This window comes from Lepisma saccharinum, chromosome 1, assembly GCF_977018435.1.
Source record: "Lepisma saccharinum chromosome 1, izLepSacc3.1, whole genome shotgun sequence".
Lineage (NCBI taxonomy): Eukaryota > Metazoa > Arthropoda > Insecta > Zygentoma > Lepismatidae > Lepisma > Lepisma saccharinum.
This window is the reverse complement of record NC_139229.1, coordinates 2,980,883-3,000,908: the sequence shown is the minus strand read 5'-3', so window position 1 is coordinate 3,000,908 and position 20,026 is coordinate 2,980,883. Positions and strand designations below refer to the sequence as shown.

The following is a 20,026-nucleotide window of genomic DNA, read 5'->3' as shown; positions in this document are numbered from 1 at the left end:
CGGATCTACAAGCCGCAAAACCCCGCAGTGCGGGAGGACCCGGAGACAAATAGGCCTTTAGGGGGCCCTCAGCCATTGGCATAATACAGAGTGCGTATGTAAAAAATACACTTAGTTACTCAGAGGTACAGAAACGAATACATTATATACAGGTAAATGTAAAGTTAAAGTTCCCTGTTCATATAGCACAGTGCAATGAAGGCACATTTATGCTATGTGGGCCCCACATATCTTCGAGGTCGGCCATCTTGAAGGTGATGAAAATTTCTTCAACCTATCTTTAATCCGGCAAAAGTTACGACTGCATGATTGTATAACAAATGTATCATTTTCCAGTTGTGAGAAAACAGTGTCGTATATATGTATATCACATCAACCGCTTCCCATTTAAGATTTTTGAGTTGAATTCAATATGGCGGACGTCCGCTTGGAACACACCAATGTGGTTCCCCCTAAGCCTAACCTGTTTCTATCATGAACAATTGTACCCAGCCTAACTCCTTTACTTTTTAGGGGGTGTTAAGGGACTTTTGAATCACCCTCTAAACCCTTATATATGACTTTGTCAACATGAGATCAAGAATTACACACACACACACATGCATTATTTACTTATGCATGTGTGTGTGTGTGTGTGTGTGTAAGGTGTGTAAAGGTAGATAGGTAGGTAGAAGGGGCCTTTGCATATATCTTGCGGAGGGGCCCAAGATTTGTAGATCCGGCACTGGAGAGATATGACCAGGAATACCGCAAAGCACACAAAAGATGTGTGATTAACACATGTACGCATGCAGATAAAGTATGTAAAATGTATAACACAGCAATTGACTCAGCTACTGAATTCCGTGTCCTCCTCCGTGGCCGTCCGGTCCAAGGCGCTTTGGATTCCGACTGCGAGACGGCATAGGTTCGAGTCCGTCTGGGTTCAGTCTCTGGGTTCTCGTCCTGTGTATAGGACCGGTGGCAACCCACCATCGCGAGGAAATTGAAGAGCTACGAGTGAGTAGCGTAATCCGGTCTCGGAAATCTCCTCTAACGGCTGAGGGTTCGACGTGCTACCCCACGTCACCCCATTACCGGTTGAGGATCTCCACACCTCCAGATAGGATTGTGGGACGGAGACTGGCAGTCGGGAGATCGGCCTAGGCCTTTCAAAGGCTGTCGAGCCACGGGTTATTATTTATTATTTAATATTTACTGAATTCCGTGAAGGAGTTTGTTAGCTTTTTAACCTGTGAACCCGTGAGTCCTATGTTCAATTTCTGTCGAAGGTTTGCTTCTTCAACTATTTCCACAATTCCTCATCCATCCAAATCGTCGCGATTAACTTAGTGATGTGGAAAAGTAGACAAAAGTTAACAAAGATATTAATCAACTTAGCTTTACAGAATTGTAATCTCAGAAAGACTGAGAAAATGCTCTTGCAAGTTGATGTAAAAGAAAATTAAAACTTTTAAAGAAAACATTTCACGCTTCCTTGGTTTTTCAGCATCATTTAGGCTAGAAATAGAATCCAGAGCTTTGGGTATATCCTTGTTTGTTGTTTCAGGACTCACCTTGCACAATGTATGCGACATAATGTTCTTGTACGTACAATATGTTGCCTCAACATCATTTGTTACAGCGTTAATGCTAGTTACTCCAAAATGCCAGTACAAACTACCATTCGAACAAATAGATTACTTTAGTAGGGAATTTATGATAATAGATAGGCCAGCGCTGGCGAGTTACATCACACCATACTGGCCATTTGCGTCAGCCATATTTTCACATGCTCTAGGTCTCTTAGCAACCAGTGAACAACATAATTCAAATGACCCGCCTCCTCTATCTGTGTCCTGAAAGTGACGTCATAATTGATTTTATGGACAGATTGCAATATTTTCCAGGAAATTTGTTCCTCCAAAAGTTTAGAAAACTTGTGATTAACTTTTTAACAAGAATTTATACGCGGTTCTGTACTCGTGAAGCCAGCTATTTCCGGAAAAGATTGATTGAGTTTGGGTGTCAAGTGCAATGGGTGGTGGCGCAGGGAAGGGGGCGATATGCTGGAGGCTCCAGACGATTATTTCGTCGATGACCCTTGAAGCGAAGGATCCCCATGCGAGGCACGATTGATGGACCTTCAGGACGTATTGATCTCCTTGAAGAGACCCGAATGCAAGGGACGTTGTTTGCCTAGCGGTGCCTTATTAGGAAGCACGCGAACGTTCTTTAGATCGGTGGCGCCAGCCCGAGGCTGTATGTGAGGACCCACTCTGGGATCAACAGAATATTAAGGCCTCTTCATGTGTCCCGTGGGCGTTATCTAGGAACATTAATTGGAAGGATCGAGATGTGCTCTATTTTCAACCTAATTCTTAAGTAGCGCTTCTTGAAACTGCAGAAATAAAACACCTTTAATGTTTTGCAACACAACCGAAGGAAATGTACTTGGGATTGCTCGAGTTTTTCTTTTAAGTACATTTTTGGCACAGATAGGCTAATCGAGACTGCGCAATCCGAACCAGAATATGCCTCAACTGGGTATCGAACCCGGAACCTCTTGATTACACGGATACAATTTTACCACTACGCCAACTTATATAACCTTTCTCGAGCAGGCCTCATCTCCGGGAAGGTATCAACTCGGAGCACGTACCGACCTGTTGGTGAGATGAGTCAAGGCAAGGACTTATAAAACCTATTCCTTACAAAACCTTTTCCTGCTCGCCCAAAAATAGGGAATTGTTAGGCTGGAGAGTTAGATGAACTAACCGATCTCCTACCGGTAAAAAAAAAAGTAAAGTGTTCCCCTGTGCTTAGCACCACGCCATGAAGGCGTCTAGGGGGTGTGGGGGTAACGCCCCACACTTTCCTACCGGATCTGTTATTAATATTTTTTACAACTACGCCATCGGAGAGGCCTGGTTTACCTGCTTCAAAAGTCGAATCTAGCCGGCCTTAGTGAAGGAGTGGTCATGCGCTACGAAGTCAAAGGTCACAGGTTCAAACTATGTCAGATATGGATGCCTCATTGTGCGTATCCAATCATCATTTCGTTTGTTCATCCTCATCGTCGCGATTATACAATAGACAGGGAAGCAAAGTAAATAACAGAAGTAGAAATAGAAATGTCCAATCAAGCTGTGATCTTATTTTTAATGACCAGCACACACAGTTTAAACAAGGGGAGTGTTCAGGAAATTCGAGGGCGGACGTATTTCGATCCTGATGCTATTGCTCACCAAATTCCTCTACGTGGTGAAATACTTGTACTATAGACAAATCTAAAATGTGAAATAAGGTTCAAGTGATTTGTAATAAATAAATAAAATGAAGTTTTTCAAGAAACTTGTTTTCTCTTAAACTTTCAACGACTTTTTTCATCTACATTACATGAGAACTGATGGGATTTTCGACCTTACAACAGAATACAGTCACCTGTTTACATACACTTCAGCTACATCCATAGCCAATAAATGGAAACCTTTGTGATTTAAAAATTCTAGTATATTCGAAGCAAATGTTGAAGGCTAACTTGTCATACTTGATTATTACTTCCACTACTATTTTAAAGCTAATTCTGCAGGGTTTAAACCTTTTCTAAAAATCCCTCTAGGTACGCCCTTTGTTTAAAACTTCTTGCTCCGAAATCGTTAGTAATACTCTGTTATGCACTGATTCTTCTCAGGTCAGAGATGAATCAGACAGCCTTACATTTATCTTGAAAAATAAGCATTTATTTGACTTAAATTAAACTTTAATAAAAAAGTTAAATTTATTGAGTCCTAAATTGCCAAGATGTCACCAGGCATTAGAGATTGGAAATTTATCGTCTAAGCCTATTATCTAGGTACTGCCAGAGAGGATTAGGGAAAATCCCCTTATTCAGGGGCAAATAGCTCGAGCCTGAACTATTCTATTCAAATGTTGCTCGAAGGGAAGAGATCAAGGGTACAAAATGCCCCGGAATCTATATAACCACTACTGTAATCTCTTTCCTCTTTAATTAGATCAGTTGCACACGCATTTAAATATCAATTTGTTCAAAATATTTTGTGAAATAATGGAAGTAAATCATTTATTGCAACAGTGCACAGATAGTTAATAAAAGTTACAACAAGAGTCCCAAATTTATTCTGTGCTCTATTCCGGGAATCTCTCGAGCAAGCGAACGAAAACAAGTCCTCTGCGCAAGAGTGACTAGAGGGCTCGACCATTAACACCTGAGAGGAGAAGTGAGCTGCTAGCCGTTTGAGTTGAAATTTATCGTACAAAAAGATTGGTGGGTTAGTTTTTTGTAGGATAAATTTCAAAATCATTTCCTTTCATCTGGACATTGATTGAATAACATATCCAGATGTCGGGCACACCTTATATTGCCCTCTGACACGACCAATGTTTCCAGTACACCTCGACATTTCGAAAAAAATAGTTTATGAATATGCCACAATTAACCCCATAAAGTCGTCTGTAATGCATAAAATGCATAGATATTTATCTTCTTTTGTCAATTCGATATAAACCCACAGAGACCATTGATACACATCGTAAATTATTACAAGTGTCTCCACACCTGTCTCTTATCCATGTTTGTTTTTACTTCGTACAAAAACTTTGTTACACCTTAGTAACTTTCTCTGAATACCTAACGTTCGTGTAGAGCATGATTTCCTTGTTTAATGTTTCAAAAACACATACGCATACATACAAAACACATACATATCTAAAGTTAATAGCCAGTGTAAGATTCACGACTATCGCTTTTTGTACAAAAGTTAAGTGCGTTCAAATTCTGGGTTACGTGACTTTTTGGATACGCTGTAAAGCCAACATTCTTCTTGACACGATTTAAAAACTTGAACCACGCATGTGGACAAATTGACGACAATATTCCCCTAAGATACTCAAGCAGGAACCTTTCTTCCTTGATAGGCCTGCTCTGATATCAACCTATCACACACTGCATTACAACGTTGCAAGAGCCTGCTATTACCTGGCGCCCATCAGCCTGTGCAACCTCGTTGGCACGTTGTTTACTACGCAGAACTGGCGGTAATGTTTCTGTCTACCAAAACTTCTCGTAAAAAATGTATCCATGGACATTCCGTCCGACACAATGCGCTTCGGAAGAGGCCCTTAAGGGCAAGAACAATACATAATTACGGCCCTGGGAAGGACCTTTCAATCTTGTCCATACTGACCCATCGATCTCTTTCGCGACTCCTATCAAAGTTTATGGTTTTTCGGGAAGTATGTCTTTAGGGAAATATGTCGAAGAGAACAAGGTCTGTTAACTATTCCTCGAATTTCCCCTGCTTGCGTATGCAGAGGCATTACCATATCGATTTTCGGGTTATGATCGATGGGCTGTAGTTTCTCGTAAGGTTGTAATAAATCCGTTGTTCATGCAGCGGGCACAAATTGGCTGCCACGGCGGGATTAATTCGTCGGCTGTAACCTTCCTTTTCGCGACGAAAGAGTCTATTAAAAATGTAGATGGTGAATTGCTTGTCTGCTTGAACTAATATTAATAGTATTTTTCTAAGGACTGTAGTATTAAAAAGCACGGACCTCAAATTAGGCGGGACACAGAAGTTCGCGCTGTTGCCACGTCGGAGCACAACCCCGCGTGTTCGGAGGTTGAAGAGAATGAAAGATCTCGTTGTACAGTTGGTCTTTGTAATCCATGTGATACAAACTGACAGTATTTGTTCGAAAGGCCAGGGATGCCAAAAATGTCCCGAAGAAACGTCGGTCTGACGCTCGAACCCCCGGTTGACGTACTCGAGAACAAGCGACTTTTGTCCCGCTCTCGCTTTGCTTTTCCCACATGTGGCAACAGCGCAATTTTGCCCAGCCGTATATTTTCATGGACGTGCGTTTAATCAAAACATTAGTTATTGGATCTTGGTTCTTTACCGCTGCGCTCACCGAAGTTAAATTGATTGATTTGCTATATTTTACTTCGCTTTTTGTGCCACTTTTGGCAAATTTGCGAAGATGTGGATGAGTGATGATATTATTAAATTGATGGACACTCACAAACATCCATGCCCAGTCCTGGATTCGAACCCGGTACCACTGGCGTCGTAGCGTGAGGTGCTAACCACTCCGCCACGAGGACCGGTTCACCGAAGTTTAAGTCCACTTGTCTACAAAGGCGTATTCCAAGTCTGGGCAACCCGTCGTATTTGTGAAAGAGCTCTCTCGTATGCACGTGTGCATCGTAGAGCGAGTAGCGTTGTAAAAGGGAGTGAGGCAGGCAGGAGACTCCGTCGGTCGCGTTCGTGTGATAGGAAACCTCTCGTCATCTTATTCGCTAGTGACTGTGCAGTGTGGCATTATAATAATGACAGAGGAGAGGGAAGGTGGTTTCGTGAGAAGGAAGGCGTCTTCCCCGCAGAATTTTTAACTCTGGACGCAAGCGGTTCCTCAACACCTTTGCACGTAGAACGAAAGTGTTTCGATTAATACAAATTTGTTGACACCCGTAACACATCAACGTCCATACATTGCTAATTATGCGCTTTGGGTGCATCAAAGTACACAGAGATGACCTCCGTGGCGGATTGGTTAGCACAGCGCGCTACAAAGCCAGACGTGTTGGGCTTGAATCCGAACCTGGCATGGGTGTTATCTGTGAGTGTCTCTACATCATTATCATCATATCATTATTCATCCTCATTGTCACGATTAGCCTAAATTGTGAGAAAAGCGACTAAAAATAACATAAATCAATCCATCAATTAAACTACACAGAGAAATGCATCAACGTGCACTTTTATCACCTGCTCTTCCGTGTGCTTCATTAAAAATACATCATATTAGAACACCAGACAGGATAATTTCAAAGAACAGAGAATTACACATTTATCTGTGTCAATTCATGCACCAAAACTACACCAATCTCGATTCTAAGTTCTCGATCTCAGTTCTAAAGTAATTCAAAAGTAATACTTTAACCACAAGAAGTCAACAATAAATCATTACAAAGTCACAAGTCATAACTAGCATGAAGTTATGTAAATGCAACTACTTAAACATTTTTGTAAAATATACGCAAGAAATATGTTTGGAAAGTGCAATGCAAATAGTCTTTAATATACGAAGGTGGGATCTCTAGAATACATTATTTTAGGGAATATGTATAATAAGATTATTAACTATATGGAGTAATGAGCCGTGGTGATGCAGTCAATAGGACGTCTGACTGTCATGCAGAAGACCCAGGTTTGATTCTCGGGATGGGTTTGAAATGGTAATGCTCAGCACGAAGCGACTCTGGGATTCCCGCAGCCTCTAATAAATGAGGCCTAGGCGTGGTGCTGATCACATCAATTCACGAGTGGCCGGGATCGTTTATGTAATGCTCTACCTCCACACCCCGTATATACCTTCATGGTATGTTGTGATGTGCAAACATAGAAATAAAACATCCAGCTATCGAACCTAGGAACCCTGAATTCTTAGCGCTCTCACTTTGCCACGGGGACTACACGCACGTCACGGGAATCTGTGGAGCAAGGCCACGCATAGCGGTAAAGAAGGGGAGAAATCGAGTGGGCAGAGCAAAGCAGTACATGCTGCTGCAAACTGCTGGTAGCTGCGGGCGCGTTTTTTCCATACATACACTGATTTTCCCTCTCACGCATTTATTGGTCCAGCCCTTTCGAGTCACTACTTGCGCAGGGGACTTATTTCCGTCCGCCTGCTCCAGAATTTAGCCACGGTATTGTAAAAGACAAAGATGTTAGTACACGACATTCATTCTTGTACCCGGTGTCCTTTCAGACAGATACTAATGACCCATTGTGTTTCTTTCTTTAAGTTTGCAGATGATTACAGTTTCAAAAGAAATTAAAGAAAGAGAGATCAAGGATTTTTGTTGGAAACCTTAATTTCCTTTAATTGAATTCATGGTACCATTAGCTGACGTCATTAACAAGCGGTGCTACAAAACAAGAACATAAAAACGTTTTTTGAAAATTAGCATTCCGCGAAATCCTTTTTGTTGGTCCGCTGTTACAAGGCGTCGCCTGCATCGTTCAAGGCAACGTTCGTGCGTGGCGGGTTGACAGACATTCAGACGCATTTCGCTCAAGGCCCAGACTGACAATTAAGGAGGGGTAACTCATTTTTCTTCTCAGCTCGTCACGCTTTTAAGGCGAAACAAGGATACGCCACGCACGATGGCCTATTTACGAACTGGTGTTACCCCTAGCGTGTGTCTCAGTGTTTTGCAGTTGGTGATTGCTACACGGTGCGGCAGCATCCCCCTCCTCCCTAAATTTTTGTGACACTTAAAACTTTTCACAAATGCTTGATTTAGGATCATTCTGATACTAAATTGCCCATAAATGACAATGGCATACATACACAAATGGCACTACCACATGTTGTGCCTTCAGTAATCAGTACATTAGAAAATACACACAAACAGAAACCAAAATTTCAAGAGGGGTGCAAGGGGTGACCCTTTCACAAGACACCCAAATGTCAACCTCACTTCCACACAGTACACCCTGGACTGTTCTTGCAGACTAACGAGGCTCTGGTGTCTGGACCCATCGCCAGGATAATCCTCTGTGGCAATGGTTCTCAGCCTTCGTGAACCCGCGGTCCGGTAAATTCTTTTCTTTAAAAACCGATGCTCCGATCCAAACAATTTTACTCGTAAAGATCTTTCTACTTTTTAAAACTTTATTCGTTAATTAATATGTACCCTAGAAATTTAATATTCATAAATAAATTATGGCATAATAATAAAGAGCATTAGGTCAATTATGTCTAAGCTTATTGACCTGACAAATATAAAATTTGGTTTAAATTAGTTCACAACGACTGGATCTAATGGAATCGTTCAGTTTCCTCTGACCTATATTATTAAATTAATTTGGTAAGTGCTGGTTTTCATTGGCATGTTACATTTCGGGTACCGGAAAATTCCAATTAATTAAAATATCTCCACTTCAATATATTTGTTAATGAAAATTGATGCGCAAACTAAATTGACCGTGGTTCCCGTCCTAAAATTTGAAGGCGGGAAGTACCGCGCCTCCCCGGTTAGATCGTTTATTTTGCCACTGTCGCGAAAGCAATTTCAGTTATCGGAGTGGAGTTCCTATCCGGAGGTTGAGAAACCCTAGTTTAGACCATATTCAACCCTGAAACGTGTTACAGTACGCGTGCTAACAAAGAAATTAAGATCCGAGCGTGGTAATGGTCAGAGTAAAAAAGGTTGATATTAAGTTGTTGGTTCTATTAAAGTTTTGTTGTTGTTTCGTTGCAGATTCCAAAGTCAACGATACCTGTTTCTTCAACGAACAATGCAGCGAGGTCAACTTTGAGACAACCTGCCAAAACGACAAATGCGTCTGCATTCTGGAGCAGCAGCCGGTCATCAAGCCAGATGGCTCCTTCGACTGCGTGGGTAAGCACACAACTTCTTTCTCTATTCCCTTTAAAAAGGTTTCCTTGAATTCATTTTCACCATATCTTTTCTCACTGTCGTGACGTTGTCAGATGCTCACTAGCTTAAGACAGATAAGCATATATGGAGAGCGTACAGGTTTAATGATTTCTGTAAAGTAGGTGGTAATGGTGATGGTGACCTCCACATGTAATGTCTTGACCTTCAAGAGAACTTTTAAGACATTACCTTTGCTACAGTTTCAATTTCTGTAAAGATTATGTATATATAAAAATATTCCCAATGTAATCTGATATCACTAAGAGGATTGATTATACATTTGACAAATACATTTTGTACTTTACTACGAATTTCTAACCTTCTTGCAATTTTATTTTTCTGATGGATGTATATTCGGTACAGCTTAACTTTTCGACATTTCGTGAAATGGATAGTTATTGAATTTTTACACGCCATAGAAAAATCGATTTATACCCTCACTACTATATGCCAATACCAAAAACTCCAACTCAAAAATGTCCAACACCGGTACTTTGGACACACCCGTCACACACACATTGAAAATTGTCACTGAAAACATATTCCCATAAAGACATCAATTTAAACATTTCAATAATAAAAAAAATATATCGACTCCAACACTTTGAGTAGGAATGGTCCGCAAGCTCGATGAGAACCCCCTCCAGCTGAAAGGCAAATGATGCAACAACTACAACAACAAACACAAATAATAATGTTACTTAGACCTGAACATGCATACACATGCTTGTTTCCAACCAACATATATTTGCAGAAAAACGGAATTGAGTTTCAAATACCTTATGTTTATTCAAACAACTGGGACATACTTTACTCTGAAATACGGAACAAACATTTGTAATAAACCTTGAACACTTTCCAACATGCTTGTGTTAACATTACTTTCATTCCTGCATAAGATTATAAACTAGTAACATGAAAGAGACTTGTCTATTCACACCACTTGCATCATATATCAATTCACGTGTCATTGTAACTGAAAACATTAGCTTTAGTTGTAATATTAGTTAGCATTTAGTACTGTGTTACATTGTAGTAATAGAGATCACACAACATTGTAGTATAATAGTGGCACTATTCACATGAATATTTGTCTTTCAATTTGAAATATTATTCTCTACTATTCCGTAGTTAACAATACTATTATTTTCCTGTAGTTTACGGTTATTATAAGCATAAGAAAACAGTTTATCCTTGTGATAGATAACATAGATCCAGTATGGAGTTTTCTTTTTCACAAATGGGAGTAAGCCACCATCTTTAAAATTTAATGTAACAGAAAACTTCAAGAGACTTTGTGAAAACAATGATGAATTTGAATTACAAAAATAATGTGATTAATTTTTTTTTTATCTGAGATAAAAATAAACAGACTGCTTCTTTTCACAGTTAAGTTGCTATATTACAACAATGTAACATTGACAACATCCATTATATAACGAATTATTTTTGTTTAAAAAATTGCTAATTTGTATCTTTAGTCAAAATGAAAATAAATGTCTGATTAAGGGAGCGTGTGTTGTGTGTTCTCCTGAAACGTCACAACGAAAAACTGTTTTCTTATGCGTGTAATAACCGTAAACTACATGAAAATATTTCTACAATGCAAGCAATGCGTACATACACAAGAAAAACTATAAAAATACTGTACTTGCGTTTGTAGAATTAACAACTTACTACATCTCGAGATAATTTTATTAAGATTACATGTCATTGACTTGAACGAAAACACTTTTAAGTCAATTTGTAAATTTATTTGTGAGCTTGGCATATGATTATCATTGCATAGCGAAGAAGTTGAATATCAACTTTCTAAAATATATGATTCGCGATGTTCTTAACAACGACACCGTTAGTCACATGTACATTACAATGGTATATTATTCAAAACATACGAAGCTCCAAAATAATTTTTCTACGTATGTACTCGCATTAATCCAATGTACATGCAAGCAAGAATCCATAGATCCGTTCAAGAAAGTCTTGCGACTGGTGGATCTATCACCCTCGTTTAGAAATAAAATGCACGCCTACCTTAACATGGCTGCAGAAGTTGATGCATCTTCATCTTCCAATATGGGCTTTATCTTGTGTGTGTGAGACGTGATTGCCATTTCACCAACTTCCCGTCCAAATGTTATGGTTCCAAATTATCGCAGAAAACAGCTTTTCACTGCAATAACAATTAACAAAACGACTCTATTCTCAAGCGTTATAAACTAAATTAACATGACGCATCCATAAACTCACTATTCCCAATGATGAACTTCCCCCCACATTTCCGCACACAAAAGAAGGATAAATAAATCAAATTTCTCCCCCGTGCACTTTTAACTCGGAAAGTTAGGAGAAAATACACAATAATATTCCACTCTAAAACCCATTAACTGATATATGTACATTGAATTCATAAAAACATTTATTTAATTAACAACGAACGTAGAATAAAGTTACGCGCCAGACGATTTTTTCAACAGCCAAGTACCAGAGTGGCCAGGTCCTGCATAAGGTTACATATTGCTAAACTCCGCGAAGGTACTAAACTTTACGAACTGTTGTTTGAAAATTTACTTTGTACTTAGACAACAATACCTCCATAATTACAACGAAACCAATATAATTGAATTGTTGCCATGAAATTATTTAAATTTTGGCGTATTGCTTCTAAACTAACAATCTATTACCATTTATTAAAATATTTTAGAAACATGACTTGCAAGAGTTGTTGTATCTTTCATATGTGCATATGTTGGTTGGCTCAATTAACTCAATTTATGACTTATTATCATAATAGCACGGTCTGAAAGGCGTAGTTTAAGGCCTAATCACACGGAACTAGATTTACAACTGGCATGCTGTACTGGCTAATAGGCTGGAAATGTTTGACAGGCTGGCTAAATGACTGGTTTTTGCGACTAGACTGGTTTCTAATTGCAACTTTCTTCTCTGCTAGATGCTGTGGTAACAACCAAGCAGAGCGAGCGTTTGGTTATGTGTATATAATCTGCGAGTTAGACAAGAAAAGAGGTTTTTGTTTGTGGTGTGCGAGTGTTGCCATTGTTTTGTTTGTTTGTTTTCTTTGTTCGCTGCTCGATAAAGAAAAGTAACAAGGCTGAGATGCATCGTGTTTATTAATACATGTATTTAGGAATTGTCCATAGCAATGAGATTTGAACCCGGTCGAGAAGACCTACTATAACGGCTGGGGATACGTCGGGCTGACCCCCCGACTATTCCAATACTGGTTGAAGATCTCCACGGTTAGAGGTGACGAAGGAAAGCGTGGGAGGGAGATCGGCAGTCGGTAGGTATGCCTAGGCCCTTCATGGGCTGTTGCGCAACGGACGGAATGAGATTTGAACACTACAGATGTGATTAGCCGATAATGAAAATCTATATTATTATCAGTGTATTATATGTTTGCCATTTTAGTTGAATAAGAATCTTTTTTCTTTCATGTATGAATCATGCGAATCCCATACATTCTATTACAAGCATATTGAATACCTTGTTTGCTATTTTTTCTTTCGAGTCAATTTGTAGTCCATTATTTTTTAAACCTTTAATTTGGCGATTGTAAGAAAATGGCAGCAGTAGTTATTCTCCTACGACTTTCTTCCTCAAGTCACTCGTCTACTTATTAAGCTTGTCTGTTCTGCGCAATGCCCTGTGGGAACAAAAGTCTACTAACAAGTACGGTAACGAGTACCATGTGAGACGAAAACTAACAGATGAGAAAGTACGACACCGCTAGTCTAAGGCCACGCAGCAAATCCAGCAGGTAATCTAGGCTCTGTCCGATAGGTCCAAAAAACAGTCCTGAAGTACGATTCTGTCGGAAGTGACGTCACCTAGTATAGTTCTAAAGAGCCAAATAAACGATCAATCGAGACCGTTGCGCGGAGCTCGCGAGGTTGCAGGCTTGAATACTTGACTCGTGCACTCGATGTTCATTTGTTTGAAATCATTCAAGTTGAAAGTCAGCCAGATGTTGGTTGAAGTTCTTCTAATGTGTGGAAATGTAAGCATAAGAACTTTTTAAAGTGCTATGTATTTCCTATGGTGAAAAACAACTGTTTATAACGCGGGAAAAGCCATGTGTTTTTAGTTTTATCTAGTGATCGTGTTTGGCGCTGCAGTCGAAGGGCAATTCGAACGATTTTCGCTTCCAGTCCAAGGCTTCAAGACTGAACTGCGAGATCATTCTCTAAGTATACTCGCTTCAAGTACTTTATTGCACCTTTCGGACACGTGTGATTCAGCCCGCTCCCGTGGCGGAGTGGTTAGTACATCGCACTACGACGCTAAGGCTCCTGGTTTCCAATCCCGGCCTGGGCATGGGAGTTTGTGAGTGTCCATTCATCAATTTCATCATGTCATCACTCATCCCAATCTTCGTGAATTAGTCAAAAGTGGCACAAAAAACGAACACGTGTGATTCAGCCTTTAATCGAGCGGTTGTAGATTAGTTGCTTGGAACTGATGATCAGTGAAACTGATCTGCCGAACATGGCTTACTCACGAATTGTGACATTGCCGCATCTGCGAGAAGGCACTTCCGGTGACACTATCGTGCAGATGCCTTATCTGAAGTCCTTCCAGCCAGAAAGCCTATAGAGCCCTAGCATTGTAGCGGAGTCGATCCCGGAAAGCCTATTGTCCGCGTGTCAAATGGCAGAGAATAATGCACACAATCCCCACTGTCACCTCTTTTGTTGTTCCGCGCGTGCCGGAAGGTGTTTGTTCTCGGACAAAAAATCACCGCCACCTCTTCTCCACCTTCCCACCGGCAGAAGATACCACAATGGGCGTAAATGTCCGATACGATATTGCACTAAAGTTTCCACAAAGTTTGCAACACTGAAACCAAGGTTTGAATGTAAGATGAGAGAAAATCGTCCCTATTATAAAATAAGGAAGTGTTGAAGGAACGTGTGTTTTAGGACCGCTGTAGCATTTTCCTTAGCATTTATCTTATTATTTATGCCATGACGAAAATATTACCGTGTAAAGTGAAGGATATCTCAAGGATAGAATCGATTCTATTTCCGTAGCATTTTTCGTAGCATAACCAATCAGAAGTGAGCTCTAGGTCACGAGTGCAGATGTAATGGCGGCCGCGTGAGATTTAAGCAACGTATCACTTCATATTTTTAAAAGCCCATAACTATTCAACCGAGAGGAAAAATATTTCCAATAAAAATGTATTAGGTACAAATCAATGGCGATGCTTAAATACTTTAGGGGCCGGGACTTTATGTCCTATAAAACTGTGAAATATGTATGTAAATATGTCATAAAAATTTAAAAGCGTCAGAAAAATGCAGAAATATTCCCAGTAAAGCCAAAAATATGCAACAGAGAAAGGAGGGAAATCGAGTGGGCAGTACACGATGCTGCGAAGGCTGGAAACACCAGTCGCGTTCCCCCTCCATGCAATCCCATTCCCCTCGCGTGTTCATTGGTGGAGCCGTCTCACGCCACTAGTTGTGCAGAGACCTGTTTACGTTCGCCTGCTCCAGAGATAGGAAGATAGCTACGACAGAGTATACAGAAGTGTTCTTGAAACTACCGTACTCGATTGCCGATAGAGTAGAGGCTGTAATGTCCCGTTTATTATTTTTACTTTTGACTGATTGTAGTGAGAAGCGAAAAAAGGGTAAATAAATTAGAACAACTGAAACTTGTAGACGATGAACATAGTTTCCGCACAACAATAACTGAGAATATTTTTCCTCAATAATGTTAGCAAGGCTATGAATTGTTGGCAGGATATATAAGGGGGGCAGTGGCGTATACTGGGTTAAGAACCTGGGCTATCGCACCATATCATAGTGTTCGAATGGACAAAAATTTGCTGGTGGGGGTGTTTTTGTTTTTTTAACTCATTTGGGGTGGCGGGTTGAAGTGATGTGACTCTGTGATTAAGAATATATACCTCATAAATAAAACATGGAAATATACACTGTCAGTCAGGAAAGGATTTCAAGAATTTCATTCTTATTTGCATAAATGAGAGGCCCTTATTGTGTAATATCATGTAAGCCTATATACGAGAATTAAAATAAAATTTCAACCTACCTATTTTCACGATTTTAAGTTCGGGTACTCCTTGTTGCCGCAGTGGCAACGTCGTTGCCTTGAAACTAAAGGGTCCCGGGTTCGATGCATGGTGGTTTAGATACCACTTTAACTGTAGGTCCGATCCCCATTAGCTTATCTGTTCATAAAGTGGACATACAAGACAAATTCACAACGATTTGGAGCTTATCGTCATTTGTAAGCAGAAAAGACAGCTTGTTAATTATGTCCCTCATTTCATTTCATTACACAACACACAGCACATATCATTCACAAAAATACAATCCACTCACTACTGTATTCACACGCTGCCTCTAAATAAATTCCACGCACCAAGACAACTCGACGCGATCTAGACTAGAACTGGTCCTTGTCATTTCGGTAAACCATTCCCGCTCAGCCAACAATTTTCTACTCCCCACTGTATCTAGTTGTTTGAAGGTCAACGACCTCTTTTTCAACTCCTCTGCAAACGTTCAATGATGTTCTAGTCCCTGCCACATGACATTTTCCCCTTTGGTCGCCATTATTTGGCTTCAAAATTCCCCATTCCCGGGAAGATTACATGATGGGAAAAATTGGTTTGCAACATTGACCCAGACTGTTGAGGAAGTTGAGAGGGTTTTTCCCCGCCATATGCAACCCTGTTCTCTCTCCTGTAACAGTTTGACTCCACAATTCCCCCGATGCTGGGGAAATTACATGCTGGGAAAAATTGGTTTGAAACATTGATCGGAGCCCTGTCAAGCTTACCCGTCACCCCCGTGGAGTTGCCCGCCAGCTGGGCCAGGCGTCTCGCGAATTCATAGAAAGCGGGCAATGTTTCCAACTTCTAAGAAATCAGATTCATCTTCTTATTGAAATGAACAATTTTATGCACATTTTCTGATAGATATTTTTTCTGTATTTTATTCCCTGAGTCTGGGCTTCGCAGATAGCCTAGATAGCTCCGAATATACGTCTCTGAAGGGGAGGCATTATTGTTCTGTACTAGCTGGTAAGAAAATACAGCCGTAATTTCCTTAACCTACCATCGATAATATAAACTATTCTTTGCGCTAAAGGTACGAAGAGAAATTATAAAATAACCGGTTACGTGCAAGACAATTACGAAATTATACAGAAATGATAAAATTGAAGAAATATGTTGTAAATACGGGAAATTGGTAAAACATGCCAAAATCAAGGACGTATTTAAGGAGGTCCAGGGGGTCCGGAACCCCCGCCCGAAAGATTTATCAAGTACTAAAATTGAATAATGAAAAATATATTCGTTTAACCGTTCTTGTATAATTTCCTCTGACCTTATTGGAAGACAAGGATTATATTGGGATCATACGGCTTTGAAGGACAGGAAGGACGTATTTAGGGGGTCCGTACCCCCCCCCTACCCGAAAGACTTATTAAGTACGAAAATTAATTAATGAAAATACACTCGATTAGCATTTCTTGTAATTTCCTCTGAACTTATTGGAAGATAAGGATTATATTGGGATCATACGGCTTTGAAGGACATTACAAAGAAGATTTATGTACACTACTACTCAATATGCATAAAATTTTAATCAGAAACTTACTTTTCTCCAACATTTTTGTTATTCGATAAATATTCAATTATTCATCTATTTGACATTAATTTCATTGCCAGGGCTCTTGTTTTTATGTAAGTTATTCCGATCATAACTACAGGTAAGCTACGTAATGAATACGCACTGTCATATCTCTATTCTTATACAGTCTTTTTACCTAATCATGTGATAATATAATTTTAATTTATGTATTGTAATTAGTATTAATTTGATTTATAATTATTTTAATATAAACCTTTTTATTATTAATATTATTATTCCTAAGACACTTGGTTCGGACACCTCCCCCCCGAAACATATTTCTAGATACGTGCGTGGCCAAAATATGCCTTATCAAGTTCGTCTATTTCGGCTGATTTTAATGAGATACGATGCCAAATAAAAAATATGTTTGAACATAAAGTCCCGGTTCCTATTACAGTACAGGTATTGAATGAAACTTTAGTCGTGTAAATTATGAACACCCTGCACTCACTATAGATGATGTTAACTCGATGTACCTTTCGTGCTTCATATCATTATATATCTACTATCTACTATATTATATCTACATTGTAATCGCAAACACTAACCGAAATATTTCATGAAATGCTTTCGTGTAAAGTACTGTCTACTATAAGATTTTTGGGAGCATTTACATAGCATTTGTGCAGACAAAAATGTTAAAGGAAATGCTTCCGTCTAAAGCGGGCCTTAGTCTTTCCGCCTTTTGGCAAACAGTGCAGGGGCGTACCCAGAAAAAAAAAACAATACGAGGGGGGAGGTTTGGTGCAAACGGAGAGTGGCATGGTCATGTTTGCTTTGCAAAAACAAGAAAACAAAATGAGTGATGAAGGTCAAATATGCGCTAAAACAAAAGACAGGTGAACGCTCCATTGACAAGCGCGCAGAAAGCAGTGTAGCCAATATTATAAAAAATACACCAAAGTGCTTGTATCTGTTGATTGGCCGTAGATATTATTGCCACAATGTGTAAAAAATTTAATGTTATTTAAATAAACAAGGCGTTATATATAACATAACACCTGATGTACGCAATTAAAATTCAAATATAATACATTACATATAACTGCGATGTTCACGATAAAATTAGCATGTGTTTTTCAATCGCACCATACCCATAAGATCACATACGTATCTAGAATTTCGGGAACAGAAGTCGGAATCAAGTTTCTCACACGTCATAATAATAATAGTTAAATAATAAAGTCATAATAACGTGTGTAATCAAAAGATTAATAACATTAAAATAATGAAAATTATATTTAAATAGCTAAATTAATAATTATTGTTATTATTGCATGAACGGATAAAGAAAGGCATATATACTTTATCTTGTTTATGTGTAGTTAAGAACACTAACATTTATATAAAAATAGCCGGCCCCCGTGACGGAGTGGTTAACACATTGCGGTACGGCACCAGGGGTCCAGGGTTCGAATCCCGGCCTGGACATGGATGTTTGTGAGTGTCCATTCATCAATTTCATAATTCACCACTTATCTTCATCTTCGCAAATTAGTCAAAAGTGGTACAAGAAGCGAAGTAAAATAAAGCAAATCAATCAATCAATGCATAAAAATATCTCTCCTACCAAAAGAAATTGAGAATTTTTCTTATTTCATTTGGAATTTGGTTAGTCTATCGAGGTAGGCCCGTGTAGAATTAAACAACATGTTATTGAATAAACACTTAAGTCATAAAAATGATAATTTCTTTAAACTTTGCAGCATGTACACCTTTACTTCACAATCCATAACAACAAAGTCACAGAATATAAACTGTTAGGTCAAATCCGGCTTAGCCATCTTTATACTCTTAACAGTCCAGACCCCTGGGAATCCCCCTCCCTAAATACGTCCTTGCACAAGGTTATGAGTAAAAAACCCAGAGGTGAGAATCTAGATATTGTCGATTACGGTTGCCTCAACTACAGTGCTTGCATAACGTAGTGTGGAAAACGACCCACGAAACTGGTTCCCCGAGACGATGACAAGTAGATGGCAGTGCGATCGACCCAGGTGCTAATTTTGTTAGGAAAGTAATGCGGCTTAGTTAGTTTTTGGAATATATTGTGTAGATTTGTTTCTCTAGAAAGACGGTAAGTGAATTGATGGAAACAGTTATATTTGTGGAGTGATTTGCAGTCACGAAATGGCATTAATTTGGAAAGAAAAGTAAAATAAAATTAATAAATAAATAGCATGCGTAACACAAGAAGAAACATCGCAATGTGATTCCGGACGTCAGGTCTTGGACTGTGTATTATAGTTTATTTTTCTATGTTATTAGAATATAAATAGTATCCTGAGAGATATTTCATACCGAGGCGACAAACCACAAATGTCGCTTGAAAGCGAGCAGTCGGAAATCAATGCAGCCTTTCGAACCGTAGGGACAAAAGCTCTGACTGCACCGTTTCCTCAAGGAGATTTTACACCAAAGCGACACGCGACAAACGATACGAGGATTTCACACCAAAGCGACACGGGTCATTCGGTCCAAGGCAACTTTCATACCGAAGTGACACATGTTGCTTGGAAAGGAGCCAATCAAGAGCAACATTTCACATCGTAGCGGCATGACGGGAAGCACAGGCCAGCGTTCAGTTGGTGAAATCCTCAAGCGATAAGTGTTTCTTTCCCCTTGTCGCTTTGGTGCGCAATCTCACTAAAGCAAGACACTCATTGCATCGCGTATGCGCGAACAACAAACCACGGCAACATGTTGCAAGCTATTGAGGAAATGGCCCAGTTTGAGCGACGCAGAAGCGACAAAGCGACACGTGTGGCTTATCGTGTCGCCTAGATCTGTTGTAATGTGCGGTTTATCGTGTCGCCTATCTGTTGTTCGCAAGCAACGCTTGCTAATAGACTGAAGGCACCATGTCGCTTGTCACTTA

General features: G+C 39.6%; 1 protein-coding gene across 2 annotated transcripts in view; it reads left to right on the top strand.

The window, feature by feature from the left end:
• jus (EB domain-containing julius seizure protein) overlaps positions 1-20,026 on the top strand; it is a 238,285-nt gene that overhangs the window by 151,110 nt on the left and 67,149 nt on the right. For both annotated transcript variants that reach the window (XM_083128435.1, XM_083128443.1), the window contains exon 3: positions 9,275-9,415. In XM_083128435.1, the coding sequence (XP_082984561.1) occupies positions 9,275-9,415 (141 nt within the window). The remainder of the gene's footprint in view (positions 1-9,274; positions 9,416-20,026) is intronic.